At 34.4% G+C, this 15,471-nt stretch overlaps 1 protein-coding gene and 1 long non-coding RNA gene across 3 annotated transcripts in view; both read right to left on the reverse strand.

The window, feature by feature from the left end:
• Positions 1-31: 31 nt before the first annotated feature.
• The window catches only part of ebo (ellipsoid body open), a 63,943-nt gene continuing 48,503 nt past the window's right edge, over positions 32-15,471 (reverse strand). For both annotated transcript variants that reach the window (XM_069838838.1, XM_069838839.1), the window contains exons 17-19: positions 15,105-15,371; positions 11,925-12,155; positions 32-6,013 (exon numbers count right to left, since the gene is read on the reverse strand). In XM_069838838.1, coding sequence (XP_069694939.1) covers positions 5,912-6,013; positions 11,925-12,155; positions 15,105-15,371 — 600 coding nt within the window. In that variant the 3' untranslated portion in view covers positions 32-5,911. The remainder of the gene's footprint in view (positions 6,014-11,924; positions 12,156-15,104; positions 15,372-15,471) is intronic.
• LOC138708726 (uncharacterized) lies at positions 7,185-11,914 on the reverse strand. The gene is made up of 2 exons (XR_011334759.1): positions 11,772-11,914; positions 7,185-11,720 (listed from the first exon to the last, which is right to left on the reverse strand). It is a non-coding gene; the product is annotated as an uncharacterized lncRNA (long non-coding RNA).

The following is a 15,471-nucleotide window of genomic DNA, read 5'->3' on the forward strand; positions in this document are numbered from 1 at the left end:
GTAATAAAAGAAAGCTGCATAATTGCTTCAGTTTTATGTCAAAGAGATTTATTTAACTGTATTACAAAACTGTAATTTATTTCTTCTAACAGATCTTTACATTTCAAGTATCACAAAAAGAACGCAATATAAAATAAGGAAAACAAAGTTCACAGTGCACACCAACAAAGTACAGCATACATTCATCTTTCTGTAACTGGCAATGTCGTAAAATGGTGAGGAGCAAGAGATGAAACATCCATTCGTAACTCTAACGCCTGTCAGAGAAGAGGTGAGTTTTTCTTTGAAATACCTGAAGTATCACTTCATTTGAAATGCCCACTTATAATGATGATGACACAGTAAGAGTAGAAGAATAAGTTAATTTCTTTAGTTACAAAAATAGTTTAGTTTATTTTATCTCAAAGGATCACTGCTAGTACTTCTCCGAACAAAATAAGATATCTAAACATCCTGCAAGGCTACGCCATTTAACGAGAAAGATGATCCTGTAAAAATTGTCGTTTTAGGATGTAGCTAACCTAACTGGTAAATTATAACAGCTTTACAATTGATATTAAATTCTTATTAAACCAGAGGTCCTCTAGCTGTGCACTTCCTTTAGTTTCAGTAAAGAGTGGGAATAATTATGGTTATCATCAAATTCTGTAATTAGGTCTGGAATTTTTTCCCTGCAGAAAGCAGCCATTTGGGATTTTTCAGATGTAAAAGACCTAACGAACAGAACTCTCCATTCTCTTGAAGGAAAGTGTAGATCTCCCACTCTAAACATTGAATTTGATTGTATCTTTTCAACAATGGAAGGAGTTTGTAACCAAATTACTTCCGCTAACAAATTTTATGCTCAACCATGCCGAAATGTAGTAATTATACACCTGGTAGCAGACCTTTAATGCATGTCATTAAAGTACACCTACTCATTAAAGGGCAGGTCTTTCAGCCAATGACGACATAGGTTACAACTGTTCAGCCAATGACAGGTCAGCTTTCTACCATTATAAAACCGCAAGTATCGATTATTCTCGGATATGCAATCGAAAGAGAATTAGCAAAAAGTCACGGAGGCTGGAAATCCAATGCTGTCGCAGAAGGTTATGTTCTGTTACTATAATAATTAGCGTTAATTGTAAATAATATTCAAATAAATTCAATTTGTCATCTCGTTTTTCAATGTCTAATTTAATTTCAATGTTATCTCTGTAGGTTCTTATGGCCTAGCAAGGTCAATGTGGACATCTGTTCCTCGGAAAAAATCAATACTTTCGCGTCTGCGCACATCTCACAACATACGGGACATTGCTCAAAAATTAATAATATCAAGTTAGAAATATGGTCGAGCATAAAAAGTCGTATGAAACTCGCCTATAATGGTAATTAAGAAGCTCGTATGAAAATTATGAAACTCGCTTGCGCTCATTTCATAAATATCCATACTCACTTCTTAATTACCTTCATTATAGGCTCGTTGCATAATGTACTATTAACTATCCCCTTTTCGTTTGGATCTACAATTGTACATGAATAAAACAACGCGAAATAAATTAATAATAATATACTACCTACTCCAAAATTCTTTTGTAATGACAGACTTGACTACACATAAAATTAAAAAAAAAAAAAAAAAAAAAAAAAAAACAACATATTTGGTTGATCAATATTTCAATTCCAATTTTTCATTGAATTGTTACAAGTTGTAACAGTTTGTAAAATCATCCAGATGGAAGACTTGACACTGATGAGAACCTACGGATTAATTTTATACAAAATCTTAATATAATTATACTTTGCTTAAATCTTCCAAACACAAATATTTCACTAACCGTCGTCTTAAAGCAATTGTTGAAAGTGTCCTGGCCTGTACAAACGGACATCGGTGTTTCTCAGAATCTATGGCACAGCGCAAGAATCCAAAAATTGCGAACGAGGTTGAACATCACGGAGGTATTAATTAATGTTCATAAATGAGTCGAAACTCCTCATTCTTTAATACAGTCTGTGGCCACCAGGATCTGAATCTGAAATTCTTTCATGATTACTCTTCGAACCACAATCTATTTTTATTTCAAGAATATCACAGCTTTAAATGATCCAGTCTGTCAGAACCAGAGCAGGTGTGCGTATACTTCAGAAATCATACCGAATCAAAATGTTATTACTATTATGCATATTGTTGTATGCAAGAAAACATTTCGACATTATCTAGCAAGCAGATCGAATTTATATCCAGAAAACAATTTTGTCCTTGACGTATGACTTTCAATTTATTCCAACATGAGAACATAATAGGTATCTCAATCGAAATGCCGCCTTTTATAGCTGTGGAAGAACTGAAGCCATAAATATGTTTACATACAGGAGAAGGGTAATATTCTAAGCTGCACAACATAATTATGAAAATTAATCACATAAGTTTATATTGTGCGCAATGCAACAATGAATTTCTTCCATCCATCGTTAAGTAAAATTAATGTCAAATTACCAGTCTCCAAAAAGAAAACAAAAAAAGTATAATCGGAAATGTTGTTGTTGTTTTCTAATGCCAGGCGTTTGACAAAGTCATTTGACCTCTTGCACTCCAATATTTTTCAAAGATATTATCATGACCAGCCACTGAAGCACAGATTTTGAGGTGTTCCGAATCCATTTCTTGGTTTGAGTTGCACAATGGGCAGTTAGGGGACTGATATATTCCAATTCTATGCAGGTGTTTGGCCAAACAATCATGGCCTGTTGCCAATCTAAATGCAGCTACAGACGATTTTCGTGGTAAATCGGGAATTAACTGTGGATTATGATGCAGAGAGTTCCATTTTTTCCCTTGAGATTGTGTTATCAAATTTTGTTTGTTGAAGTCTAAGTATGTAGATTTAATAAATCTCTTCACAGAATAATACGTAGATTTCGTAACAGGTCTGTAAGTAGCAGTGCTGCCCTTCTTTGCTAAAGCATCCGCATTCTCGTTTCCCAGGATTCCACAATGGCATGGTATCCATTGGAATACAATTCTTTTATTGAGTGATATTAATTGAGAGAGCATTTTAGTTATTTCTGCTGTTTGAGTTGAAGGTGTATATAATCGGAAATGTAAACTTTGTTATGTTAGTCACATGTTACATAATTAAGTGAAACATTTCGTAATGTGTATGAATAAATATTTTGAATGCCATTTTACAAGAAACAAAAGTACAGTGTTGCCAGAAAGTTTAGGGACAACTTATAATTCTTAAATTATAAGAAAAACTAACAATGTTTTTAACTGTTGATTAACAATAAGAAAGACTAATTTTTAGTGCGATTTCGGTATTTATATGGTGACTTTTAGCCCTTATAGAGGATTTATTAATTTTCAGTGCATTTCGGTATTTATATGATGACTTTTAGCCCTTATAGAGGATTTATTAATTTTTAGTGCGATTTCGGTATTTATATGGTGACTTTTAGTCCTTATAGAGAATTTATTAATTTTTGGTGCAATTTCGGTATTTATGTGATGACTTTTAGTCCTTATAGAGAATTTATTAATTTTTAGTGCAATTTCGTTATTTATATGATGACTTTTAGTCCTTATAGAGAATTTATTAATTTTTAGTGCAAATTTCGGTATTTATATGATGACTTTTAGTCCTTATAGAGAATTTATTAATTTTTAGTGCAAATTTCGTTATTTATATGATGACTTTTAGTCCTTATAGAGAATTTATTAATTTTTAGTGCAAATTTCGGTATTTATATGATGACTTTTAGTCCTTATAGAGAATTTATTAATTTTTAGTGCAAATTTCGTTATTTATATGATGACTTTTAGTCCTTATAGAGAATTTATTAATTTTTAGTGCAAATTTCGGTATTTATATGATGACTTTTAGTCCTTATAGAGAATTTATTAATTTTTAGTGCAAATTTCGTTATTTATATGATGACTTTTAGTCCTTATAGAGAATTTATTAATTTTTAGTGCAAATTTCGGTATTTATATGATGACTTTTAGTCCTTATAGAGAATTTATTAATTTTTAGTGCAAATTTCGTTATTTATATGATGACTTTTAGTCCTTATAGAGAATTTATTAATTTTTAGTGCAAATTTCGGTATTTATATGATGACTTTTAGTCCTTATAGAGAATTTATTAATTTTTAGTGCAAATTTCGTTATTTATATGATGACTTTTAGTCCTTATAGAGAATTTATTAATTTTTAGTGCAATTTCGTTATTTATATGATGACTTTTAGTCCTTATAGAGAATTTATTAATTTTTAGTGCAAATTTCGTTATTTATATGATGACTTTTAGTCCTTATAGAGAATTTATTAATTTTTAGTGCAAATTTCGGTATTTATATGATGACTTTCAGTCCTTATAGAGAATTTATTAATTTTTAGTGCAATTTCGGTATTTATGTGATGACTTTTAGTCCTTACAGAGTATTTATTAATTTTTAGTGCAAATTTCGGTATTTATATGATGACTTTTAGTCCTTATAGAGAATTTATTAATTTTTGGTGCAATTTCGTTATTTATATGATGACTTTTAGTCCTGGATGATGTAGGATATATTATTATTTAAATTAGTGAAGGTCAAATATTTGAAAAAAAATTTCCTTTGTGAAGGTCCTAGAAGTTTCTAAGGTTTGAAGATTAAAAAAGACGAGGAAATTTTGTTATTGGTCGGTTTAACATCATCCAGCAACAGTTGAGAATCGTGCACCAATTAGTTACTCCCTCATTTTCAACTTTAACACTGAAAATGTAAGATTTTCTTATTTTATTTGAAAAATTTACATTGTTAGTTTCTCTAATAATTTAAGGCCAGGGCAGCATTTTATTAGAATTATAACCTTCTGGCAACACTGTGCAGATACAGTTGAAACATTTGTTGCACCAGCCACTGGTTCCAATGCACAAGAGGCGTGCACCAGCACTTTGTTTTGCCCTAATTTTATCTTATATCAGGTACTTCTTATTTATATAATTCCAACTACAGGGTGTTCATTTCAAAGTGTGTCATGACATCACTGTTGGTGAGTCAGCGATTTGAAGCGAGTTTCAGCTTTTATGTCAGAGAAGTTGCCTATTAATCAAGGCGTTCAATCTGAACTTGAAAACGTGTACGGTTTGAACGTCGTAGCAACAGATGGCGGTCTGTACAGTCTGTGTGCTACCATAACCTCTTTCGAACTGTGTTTTGCGCGGGCAAGTCGTACGCAGGGTATTTGTTATCATCGGTTGCGTACGGCAACAGTCCACAACACAAATCAAATGCTCCGTGTCCGTGTTCACCATCAAAGTTAATGTCAACAAATACGTAAGTAATCGTCTTAACCCTCTCCCCATATCCCGACAGTAAGAAAAAACTCACCTCAGTACGTGTTTTCAAACAGTTCACATTCCTGCCACTGCAGGCGTTACCGTATGTATCGGTAAGTACTCTTCAGAATGAACGCCGTACTTGCTAGGCAACTTCTCTTGCATATAGGTTATATGCCTTTGCGGAGATGTAGGAAGATTGAATTCTCTAGGCTCATCGGCTAGCCACATGACGGCATACAGCGAGGCATGACACACTTTGAACTGAACACCCAGTATGTTTATGATCAATTGTAAAACACATCTTATCGAGATACAAATAATGAAAACTATTATTACACGAATATAAGAGAATAACACAAGTATGCCACTTTTAAAGCCGGCCTGTTCATTAAAATGCAATGACTTCATTACTAGAGCACATAACCTCAAGCCCAAAACAATAGGAACAAATATACTATTGCGTGCTCAACGTAAATTTCAGTCAAGTCCTCGTATTAAATGTTCAATAAATAGTGTCTAATACAAGTCCAGAATTTAGAAACTAGGGTGTGATGGGCAGCCTTCAGCCTGCACTTCAGTCATGACGATTTCTCTCTTCAGGCTCATAATTTCACACTGCCTGCTGGAAGGCTTGCATTACATAATCGATAGCACCTCAAGTCATTCACTAATCGCTGAATGTTTTGAGTGAATGAAGGAAGGTCCTACAACAGAAAAGAAATTAGCGACATTAAAACGTGGAATTTTTAAGTTAAGAAACAAACTAGAAACTTTTTTTTTTCTCTCGATACAGGCACGCCTGTATTAAGCCCTGCACGCACTGCAGCCTATGCTTATTCTACTTACCTGAGTTATTTATGAATACCAGCTCATCAACCGTATCCTCAATTAAGAAACAGTCCAGTCCTTGGTCAAGGTCCTCTAGTACTAAGCTAAGAAACACATTACTTCAATTGTTAACTACATGAAAATGTGAATTAGCCAGATGGCTAGAGCAGTTTTCCATACCAGAAACCACAGGAAGTTCAAATGGGATTTCTAGTGCACAAAGCTAATGTGAGAGGTTTTCTTGGGGTACTCCCGTACTTTTTTACCACCATTTCACAATTTCTTTATTACAATAATCATCATCCTGCTGCACCTCCATGTTGTACACCAAGGGCATTCTCTAACAAGCAATCGTTCTGATGGGGGCAGATAAAAAAAGTCAATTTTTTTTCTTCCACTATGTTAATAATGTCAAAAGAAGTGCTTATACAAATTTTGGCCACTCGACAGCAATTACGAGGCGTTCAAAAAGTGATTTTCCCTGGGGCCGTTTATAGAAAAAAAGCACAGTTGCATGGAAATATTGATTGAAACAGATACAGCAATTGTTGCGCTGTTTGTCAACATATCCCCCACTGGAATTGAGACATTCGTCATACCATCGGATCAATTTTTGTGTCGTAGAAGTCAGCCGCCTCTGATCGTAACCAGCATTTGACTGTGTCTGCACCTCTCTCTGTCGATCCCATGAAATGAGAAATGTCTCAATTCCGATGGAAAATACGTTGAAAAATAACTCAACAATTGCTGTGTCTGTTTCAATAAATTTGTCCAACGAAATTGTGTTTTTTTTTCTGTAAACAGCTCCTGGCGAACTTATTGTTTTACGGCCCTCGTAATTGTGGTCGAGTGGCCAAAATTTGTATAAGCACTTCTTTTGACATTATTAACATGGTGGAAGAAAAAAATTTAACTTTTTTATCTGCCCTGATCAGAACGTTTGCTTGTAAGAAAGAAAAGTGATAAACAACTTCGGCAAAGGGAGATCACTTAAATCTAGGTGATCACTTAAACAGCTGCGATTGGATAAAAAATTACAAACAGCAGAAAATTTGAAGTGCTATTATTATATCATAGGTAATTACAGTATCACTCAATTGCAATGTAAGCAATTAAATTGTTTTTCAATCCAAATGTTGCACTAAGCTGGAAAGTTCAAATAAGTACTTCATGAAAGAGAAGCTATTTCAGCCACGAATTACACAACTTCCCAATGCCAATTAGTTTAAGAACTTTTAATTATATTTTCTACAGAGTACGGTGACGATTCCTACAAAAATCTATAAAATGTAGAAAATTATATGATATTCCACGTAATGTATTCACTTGCATTTGTAGCTGCTTATATGTAAGTATTTGAAATGGTCCCTTCAGTAGTACAATATATACCAGAAATAAAAACACCACACTTGTAACAAAAAAGCATGGGACTCTATAAACACGACCCCACGTCAGTTTCAAGTGACTTTGTGGGTAGAAGTGACTCCCAGCACGCTATCTATAAAATTTAATTTGAAGTTTAATGTGATTCAACTCAGCCTCAACACTCGGCAGAGAACACAATCAAGAGAGATTGAGTTAATCTCTAAATTAATATTCCAGATCTCTTCAATTAACTCCGCACACTTAATGTTGCATTATGAATCTCAGAGATGATGCTAGCCTCTTGTATGTACTTCAGTCTCTTTCCATTACTAAAACAAAAATCTAAACAAAAGTAGAACTCTAAAATAGACTATTTGTAACACTAATAAAAATAACGAAAACAAACAACACTAGAATGTATTTTCAGTGAAAATAATATTGTCACACACTCCACAAGTTTAACACACTCAATATCAGAAAAGGCAAATTTCATTCCTGGTCGACGTTTTTCTCCAGGGTTGCCCCTCAACCCATTAAGAGCAAATGCTGGGTAACTTTTCCTGGGTTCATTTCACAGTCATTATCACCATCTTCATCTATTCTACCTACAGTAGAGCCTCTATTTAACGTTTTTCTAGGGACACAGAATAATGAACCTTAAATGGGGATTAACATTTGACACTAATGGCGAAGTGTATCAACATCGGTTAAAAACGCAGTAATCGTAGATTATGAAACGACGGTTAAACAGTAACAGTAGTTAAAATGTAATTTGTGTGCACCATCCATAACCACCGATTACTTAAACATGGCTAGCTGACACCTCATTTAACGAGAGTAAAGTCTATGATGGTACACTGTTTCTACAAAATGACTAAAGGAAAGCATCCATACCGCTGCAAAGATAATGGTCAACGTCTAAAAATGACTGCGCTCACTCCGTTCTACATGGAAATGAACGTGTCCTACATTTTTGCTTTGCATTTGTTTGCCTTTGGGCGCTGTTATACTTGCGAGTTGCATTTCCTTGCTGTTAGGTTAAAATCGTACAAAATAGAAAATTGAATGCAAAAATGATTATATCCCATTGTGTGGTTGAAGTGTCGCTAGACTTAATTACTAGAATTTAAATATATTATATAAACAGATGGAATATCTATAAATGAAAAGGACGCAGAATATTAATAGGAATGTGTATACGATCCAGGACCCCATTTACACAAGGGAACTGTTCATTATCCTATGATCCATCCATAACCTCTCTTTGTTCAGCCAGTGACATAGAGAAAGAGATATTAGAGTACTGCCTCTTAAAATACAGAAAATAACTGTTACATAGAATCGTAATATAAGCAGCCGAACCATAGGAGAAATATGACTTTTTGTGTTATTTCAAGTGATCCATTTGTGGATTTTGATAAACGAAATCCCTCCTGAAATTTTCTGTCACTTAATTCCTCCTAAGAATTCTCTCTTTCCACTAAAGAACCTTCACGCTCACGCTCTATCAAGTAATTCAAGTACTGTATAATAATAATAATAATAATAATAATAATAATAATAATAATAATAATAATAATCGTCTTCGAAATAAACATCTGTGGCTCTGGCCGCCATTTTGCTTTACTTGCTCTACTAATCACTGGTTATCTCTTTTAACCGCTCGAATATGGCCAGTTAAAGATTACTGTGGTTAACCTCCTATTTAAGTCGTAACCGAGGTCGATCCACTGTAAAAATGCTTAACCAGAGGTTAGGTGACGATTTTAACCGGTGTTTACACTAACCGACGTTGATACACGTGGGCATAAATATGGGATTGCTATTTTTGTTTAAAAAATATTGAATACTTTTGCAAAAATTCAATTTACTTCTAAAACAGCTATAATAAGTAAAATTATGGATAATACTGTACAAAAAACTGTAAAACATTAAATGGAAGCAGTGTGCCAACAAGTTTTCTTCTCGCCATGGTGAATATCTTCACATTCGAATTTTTTTTCCATTTTATGAATTAAATCAACTTTTCCCACGAGAGAAAGCATACTCCTTTCATGGCCATTTTTTTCTAGAGATATGTAATCCTGATGGTCTTCGAAATCATCAGCTGTGAATGTGGCTGCCATTTTGCTTTACTAGGCCTGCTAATCAATGGTTATCTCCTTTAACCAGTGGAATATGACCAGTTAGAGATTACAATGTAATGGTTAACCTCCTATTTAAGTCCTAATCGAGGTTGATGCACGGTAAAAACGCTTAACCAGGGGTTAGGTGGCCATTTTAATTTATTTTTATTGCAATTTAAAAATCAAAAACTAAAATATTAGAAACAGCTGGTGCCTCACTTCACTCCTGCCAAGAACAATATTTATGATCATGGCAGAGAGTATCACAGTTACACTCTCTGGTCCAAGTACTCTGTTGCCATCAACATCATTATCGATAAATCTATTTAACGTAGAGACAAGTCTGAAACAATATATAAAACCTCGAAAATAATGTACAAATTAAAAAAACAAAATACTTTACAAGGATATTCTACAGCTTGTCTGTTTTATTTTCTTGCTGCAAAGATTGTCCACAGTTGTGCTATCAGATTCTGATATGCAGTCGCAAGTTAGTGGCAAAAGGAGCTCTTAGATAGTCTCTCGTTTCAATTTACTATATTATTGCAGTAAAAATAAAAAAAAAATCATAACTTTATTTTAAAATGTTCTACACGAAATATTATAATTATAATTTTATATTCCCTGGGTGTAAATATTCCAACTTCTGCCATATTTTTTATCTTGTGCACTTCTAGTCCCTCATAATTTTTTAACAGTCTAGAAGAATTAAGAACTTTAGCTGGAAAATTCCCTGCAAAACTTCCTTGCACTTGTTGGGCAGAGTTTGTGAGTACATGAGAAATACTTGATGTTCTACAGCAAATCATGAAACATCTATTTCAACGATCAACAGAAAGAATTTCTCTCTCATACTGATTACTAGACTCAGCAGAAAACCTAACTCTCTTCCATAGGAATTGTATGAGTCTGACTATTTTATGTTTGCCCTGTGTTAGGCATTAATCTTAACCTGCATACGGGCTATTCCATATGAAATCGATCAGTAAAAAAACCTCGCATTTTTTTTTATACCCTAATTTTTTCCCTTTTTATACAAGGTGCTGAGGAGAGTGCATTTGCAAAAATATAGCCTACTATCGAAAGTCAAACGGTTTTCGTACTACTGAGCGACAAATTTAGCGTATTTTATAAAAACAAGCCTCTTTCAGCGCTCAGAACTCTGGAGCCGTTTACTGCAGAACATTGAACAAGAGCTCATTTTGAAGCTGACATTTGGTAGGTTATGTTAAGAAGTAATCCTTATTTTTATTGTATACAGAGAGACAGATAATCTGACTTTACTTACTTTTAGGCTTTTTGCCAATTTGTAAAAATGTAAAATCATATTGAGAAAAAACCTTGCATTATTAAGAGGAATTCGGCATTGTTTGCTTAGTGGCTTGGCAATAAGTTTCGAGGGTATTAAATAAATTATTTTCACACGCCTAGACTTGAACGGCGCAGTACCGCACGCACTGGCCGAGAGATGAAGATAAGCGACCGTTGGGCGTCATTTTACTCCTGTGTTTATGAAAACTTGTGATAAAGCTAGTCCAGCTATGCGCTACTAGACGATTGCCTCCTCGCCTTGCTTGCCTAGACTAGCTCCTGCCTCACAGTTAGCTGGTTAGTTCCCATTTTCTTTATTTGATATTTTCAATACTTTCTCATCAACGGTGCACCAGTAAAAAATACGTGTTTATTTGTACTTTCAATGTGGAATCTAACCATATATTTTTATAATATTTTTTCGTGGCCAAAGGAGTCTTAATGAAGAAAAAATCTAAATTTCTCCATTTCCATAAAAAGTAAGAAAAACTGTTTACATGTCAATATAAACTTTAATTTCTCAGCATCAAAATAAACCATGATTTTGATCATTGGGTGAAAGAATTTCGGGGCCACAACAGTTTAAAGTTGCTAATTTTATGAAAATACGACAAATTTAAATATTATTAATTTAAACACTATGAAGTTCTGATTCCTTAAACTTTGCACAAAGCATTGTATCACAGTTGTCAACGGACAGAAAAAGTTTTATTGTATTTAGAAATTGTAAGGTCCATTTTCTCTATATTTCGGTCGATTTGAGATGGAATAGCCCATACCACTGCCACCGGGTGCTTGCCCACTTGCAGTGTAAATAAATACATACATACACAGCATGAGGCACGTAATCGAAACTAATAACACAACTGCAGGAAGGATAAGTCACTCAATGGCAAGGAAATTAAGCAGGCGCACTGTATTTGTCCATTTCACTTAGTTGCAGTAAAGCAATACAACTTTCTACAACATAATAACTTTTTCTTACAGTGTCATTCTTGAAGTTCCGTTGCAGAATAGCTCTCTGGCCATCATCCAGTCCATCTGTCGAATGAAGGAACTGCGGAAGGAAAGCACTGTGGAATGCTACAAAGTTGACAGCCGCCATGTTATAAAGAGCCACAGCAATTTCTTCTCCCAGTAATGCATGTGACTTGTGGATTAGAGAATGCAAGAGAACTGTCAGGAACTGGGGAAGCAGTTCTTCGCAGAATAATGCCTGTCACAAACAGGAATAAGAATTACTTTGTAACAAAATAACACAAGCAAACACAACACACAAATGGGATTATCAAGGAAGTTGTATCAATTATTTTAAAAGTTTATTTCAGGGTAATTCTGGGTAAATCAAGTTACTTACTTACTTACAAATGGCTTTTAAGGAACCCGGAGGTTCATTGCCGCCCTCACATAAGCCTGCCATCGGTCCTTATCCTGTGCAACATTAATCCAGTCTCTATCATCATATCCCACCTCCCTCAAATCCATTTTAATATTATCCTCCCATCTACGTCTCGGCCTCCCCAAAGGTCTTTTTCCCTCCGGTCTCCCAACTAACACTCTATATGCATTCCTGGATTTGCCCATACGTGCTACATGCCCTGCCCATCTCAAACGTCTGGATTTAATGTTCCTAATTATGTCAGGTGAAAAATACAATGCGTGCAGTTCTGTGTTGTGTAACTTTCTCCATTCTCCTGTAACTTCATCCCTCTTAGCCCTAAATATATTCCTAAGCACCTTATTCTCAAACACCCTTAACCTATGTTCCTCTCTCAAAGTGAGAGTCCAAGTTTCACAACCATACAGAACAACCGGTAATATAACTGTTTTATAAATTCTAACTTTCAGATTTTTTGACAGCAGACCGGATGATAAAAGCTTCTCAACCAAATAATAACACGCATTTCCCACATTTATTCTGCTTTTAATTTCCTCCCGAGTGTCATTTATATTTGTTACTGTTGCTCCAAGATATTTGAATTTTTCCACCCCTTCGAAGGATAAATCTCCAATTTTTATATTTCCATTTCGTACAATATTCTGGTCACGAGACATAATCACATACTTTGTCTTTTCGGGATTTACTTCCAAACCTATCTCTTTACTTGCTTCCAGTAAAATTTCCGTGTTTTCCCTAATCGTTTGTGGATTTTCTCCTAACATATTCACGTCATCCGCATAGACAAGAAGCTGATGTAACCCGTTCAATTCCAAACCCTTTCTGTTATCCTGAACTTTCCTAATGGCATATTCTAGAGCGAAGTTAAAAAGTAAAGTTGATAATGCATCTCCCTGCTTTAGCCCGCAGTAAATTGGAAAAGCATCAGATTGGGTAAATCAAGTTACCATATTTTATATTATCAATAATTGCAGCACTAATAGCAACATAAATTTAATTTTAAATAAAGCAATTGTCAAAACTATGAAAAATAAAAACACAAATATGAGAAAATATGCTTGAAGAAATATTATTTCAATTCACGACAAACACATTCGACACAAAATGATAAATGCCTTTTTCTTATAAACTGCACAATTTCGTTGTGCTCTAATACAATAAAATATTTATTGATTTACTGAAATACGGTACTAAACTGTCTTGGAAATGTATTATTGTACCATCTCGTCATTACAAATATTACGCTAGATGGCAGTACTGTGTTATGATGAGCTGTTCTCTTGTTACCAGTTCTGCCAACTATACAATCTCCATTGATCTCTATGGACGATTAGTAGTCAAGAAGGCTTTGTTGATTCAGTTTCATTTTTATTAAAACAGTTGCATCCCATTAAACAATCTCTGATACGTGACTATCCATAATCTCATACAGCCGAAGCTATAACTTAACCTAAATAGTGTAAACAATTAATGATAGAAAAGTTTTAATGAAGGATGATAAAATAAACATGAATCATTTTAAAAGGTGTACAATGTTGGCAAACATGCTAGGGAGGTGATAAAAACAAGTAAATACTAGGTAGATGATGAAAACCAAATGCTAGGAAGGTGATAAAAATTGTAGCATAAGCAGCCATGATTGGTTGAAACACGTCATTCCGTACTGTTTTATTGGTCAAAAGTAGTATGATGTAGTAATTGTAATATATGTTACAAAAGCGGTATGTTGAAGTTTTCATGTTCGAGGAAAAGTTTGAAAAAGCGAATCGTAGTTGAGCTTTTTTAATTTCCGAGAATTGAAAGAAAACATACCGCTCGTGTATCGTACATTATTTTGTGAGAAGATCGTTTATTACATACCTGAAAGAGAAAGTTCTAATTAGTTGCAATGAAATCTCCATCTTGGTTTCTGTTCAATGACGGCAAATTTGCAAAACAAAAATATCTATCTTCAACATTGTTGCTTTAAAATGTTTTGTGTTTACTATACTCCAGCAGGCCGTGATATACGTCTGTCCTTTTTTCCCCCCAGTCTATGGAATCTTGTTGATTTTTTCACGGCTTTCTTAATGTTACTTGCATCACGAATGCAGTAACTTTAGTGGAGTTGTAGAGTTTACTTAATTTTTTGCAAATATTTAAAAACAATAATTAACAGTGCAATTTAGGTGAAAGTGCAGTGGTAAGTTTCCAATTTATAATTATTACTATATTGAACGTCTCTAAAAATATTATGTTAAAAGCCTAAAGCAGTAAAATCAATATGTCACTTAAGCGGTAAGAAGAGGGAAATTGTTATGTGTGTTACGTTGGGAATACTGAATGTGGAATTTTAGACTTTCCGCAGATTGGTTTTGTGCGGAAACCAAGCAAATACGCACGATCTCGCACAAAAGTGTAATAATCATCATAATCATCATAAATTCCTTCAATTAAAACTTTTATCATCATCATCATCATCATCACCATCATCACCATCGTTAATTACAGATCACCATAAAAAATTCAAGAGATGTAGGTGATGATAAAATCTATGCCATTCCACTAATCATTACAGGAATCAATATTAGAAAATATCAAAAGGAAGGATTTGACTGTCACATATACAGCAGACACTAGTACTGTACAGATCCTGAACAACTCAGTTTGGCCAGGGAGCTGACTGCCTGAGCATCCATCTGTAACCATGCCTGACAGTGCACATTTCTAAAATTTCACGTAACTCTCGAAAGTTTCTGTAAACATGTTACGTACTGTAGTAATTACCTTATGATAAAGTTTCCATTTGGAGTTCAGTTGCTCTAAACTACGCAGATTTTGCCCAAACACGTTGATGTCGGGCTGCAGCAGTGACTGTCCATATGCGTGTAGAATGGCTACGAACTGCTCTCTATTCTCCACACCTTCCACTCCTGGTTCAGACAGAGCACGAAGCACTGACGTCCGATAAAAATACTGCCACTTGTGTAACAAGACAGCATGGAGAACACCGAACAATGCTGGCTTCACATCTGGGGAAGGCGTATCGGCTACCTGAAATGCAATACAATTTGGAACTAAAAAATTGGAGATTTATCCTTCGAAGAGGTGGAAAAATTCAAATATCTTGGAGCAACAGTAACAAATATAAATG

The sequence above is a fragment of the Periplaneta americana genome, chromosome 11 (genome assembly GCF_040183065.1).
Source record: "Periplaneta americana isolate PAMFEO1 chromosome 11, P.americana_PAMFEO1_priV1, whole genome shotgun sequence".
In the NCBI taxonomy this organism is placed as follows: domain Eukaryota; kingdom Metazoa; phylum Arthropoda; class Insecta; order Blattodea; family Blattidae; genus Periplaneta; species Periplaneta americana.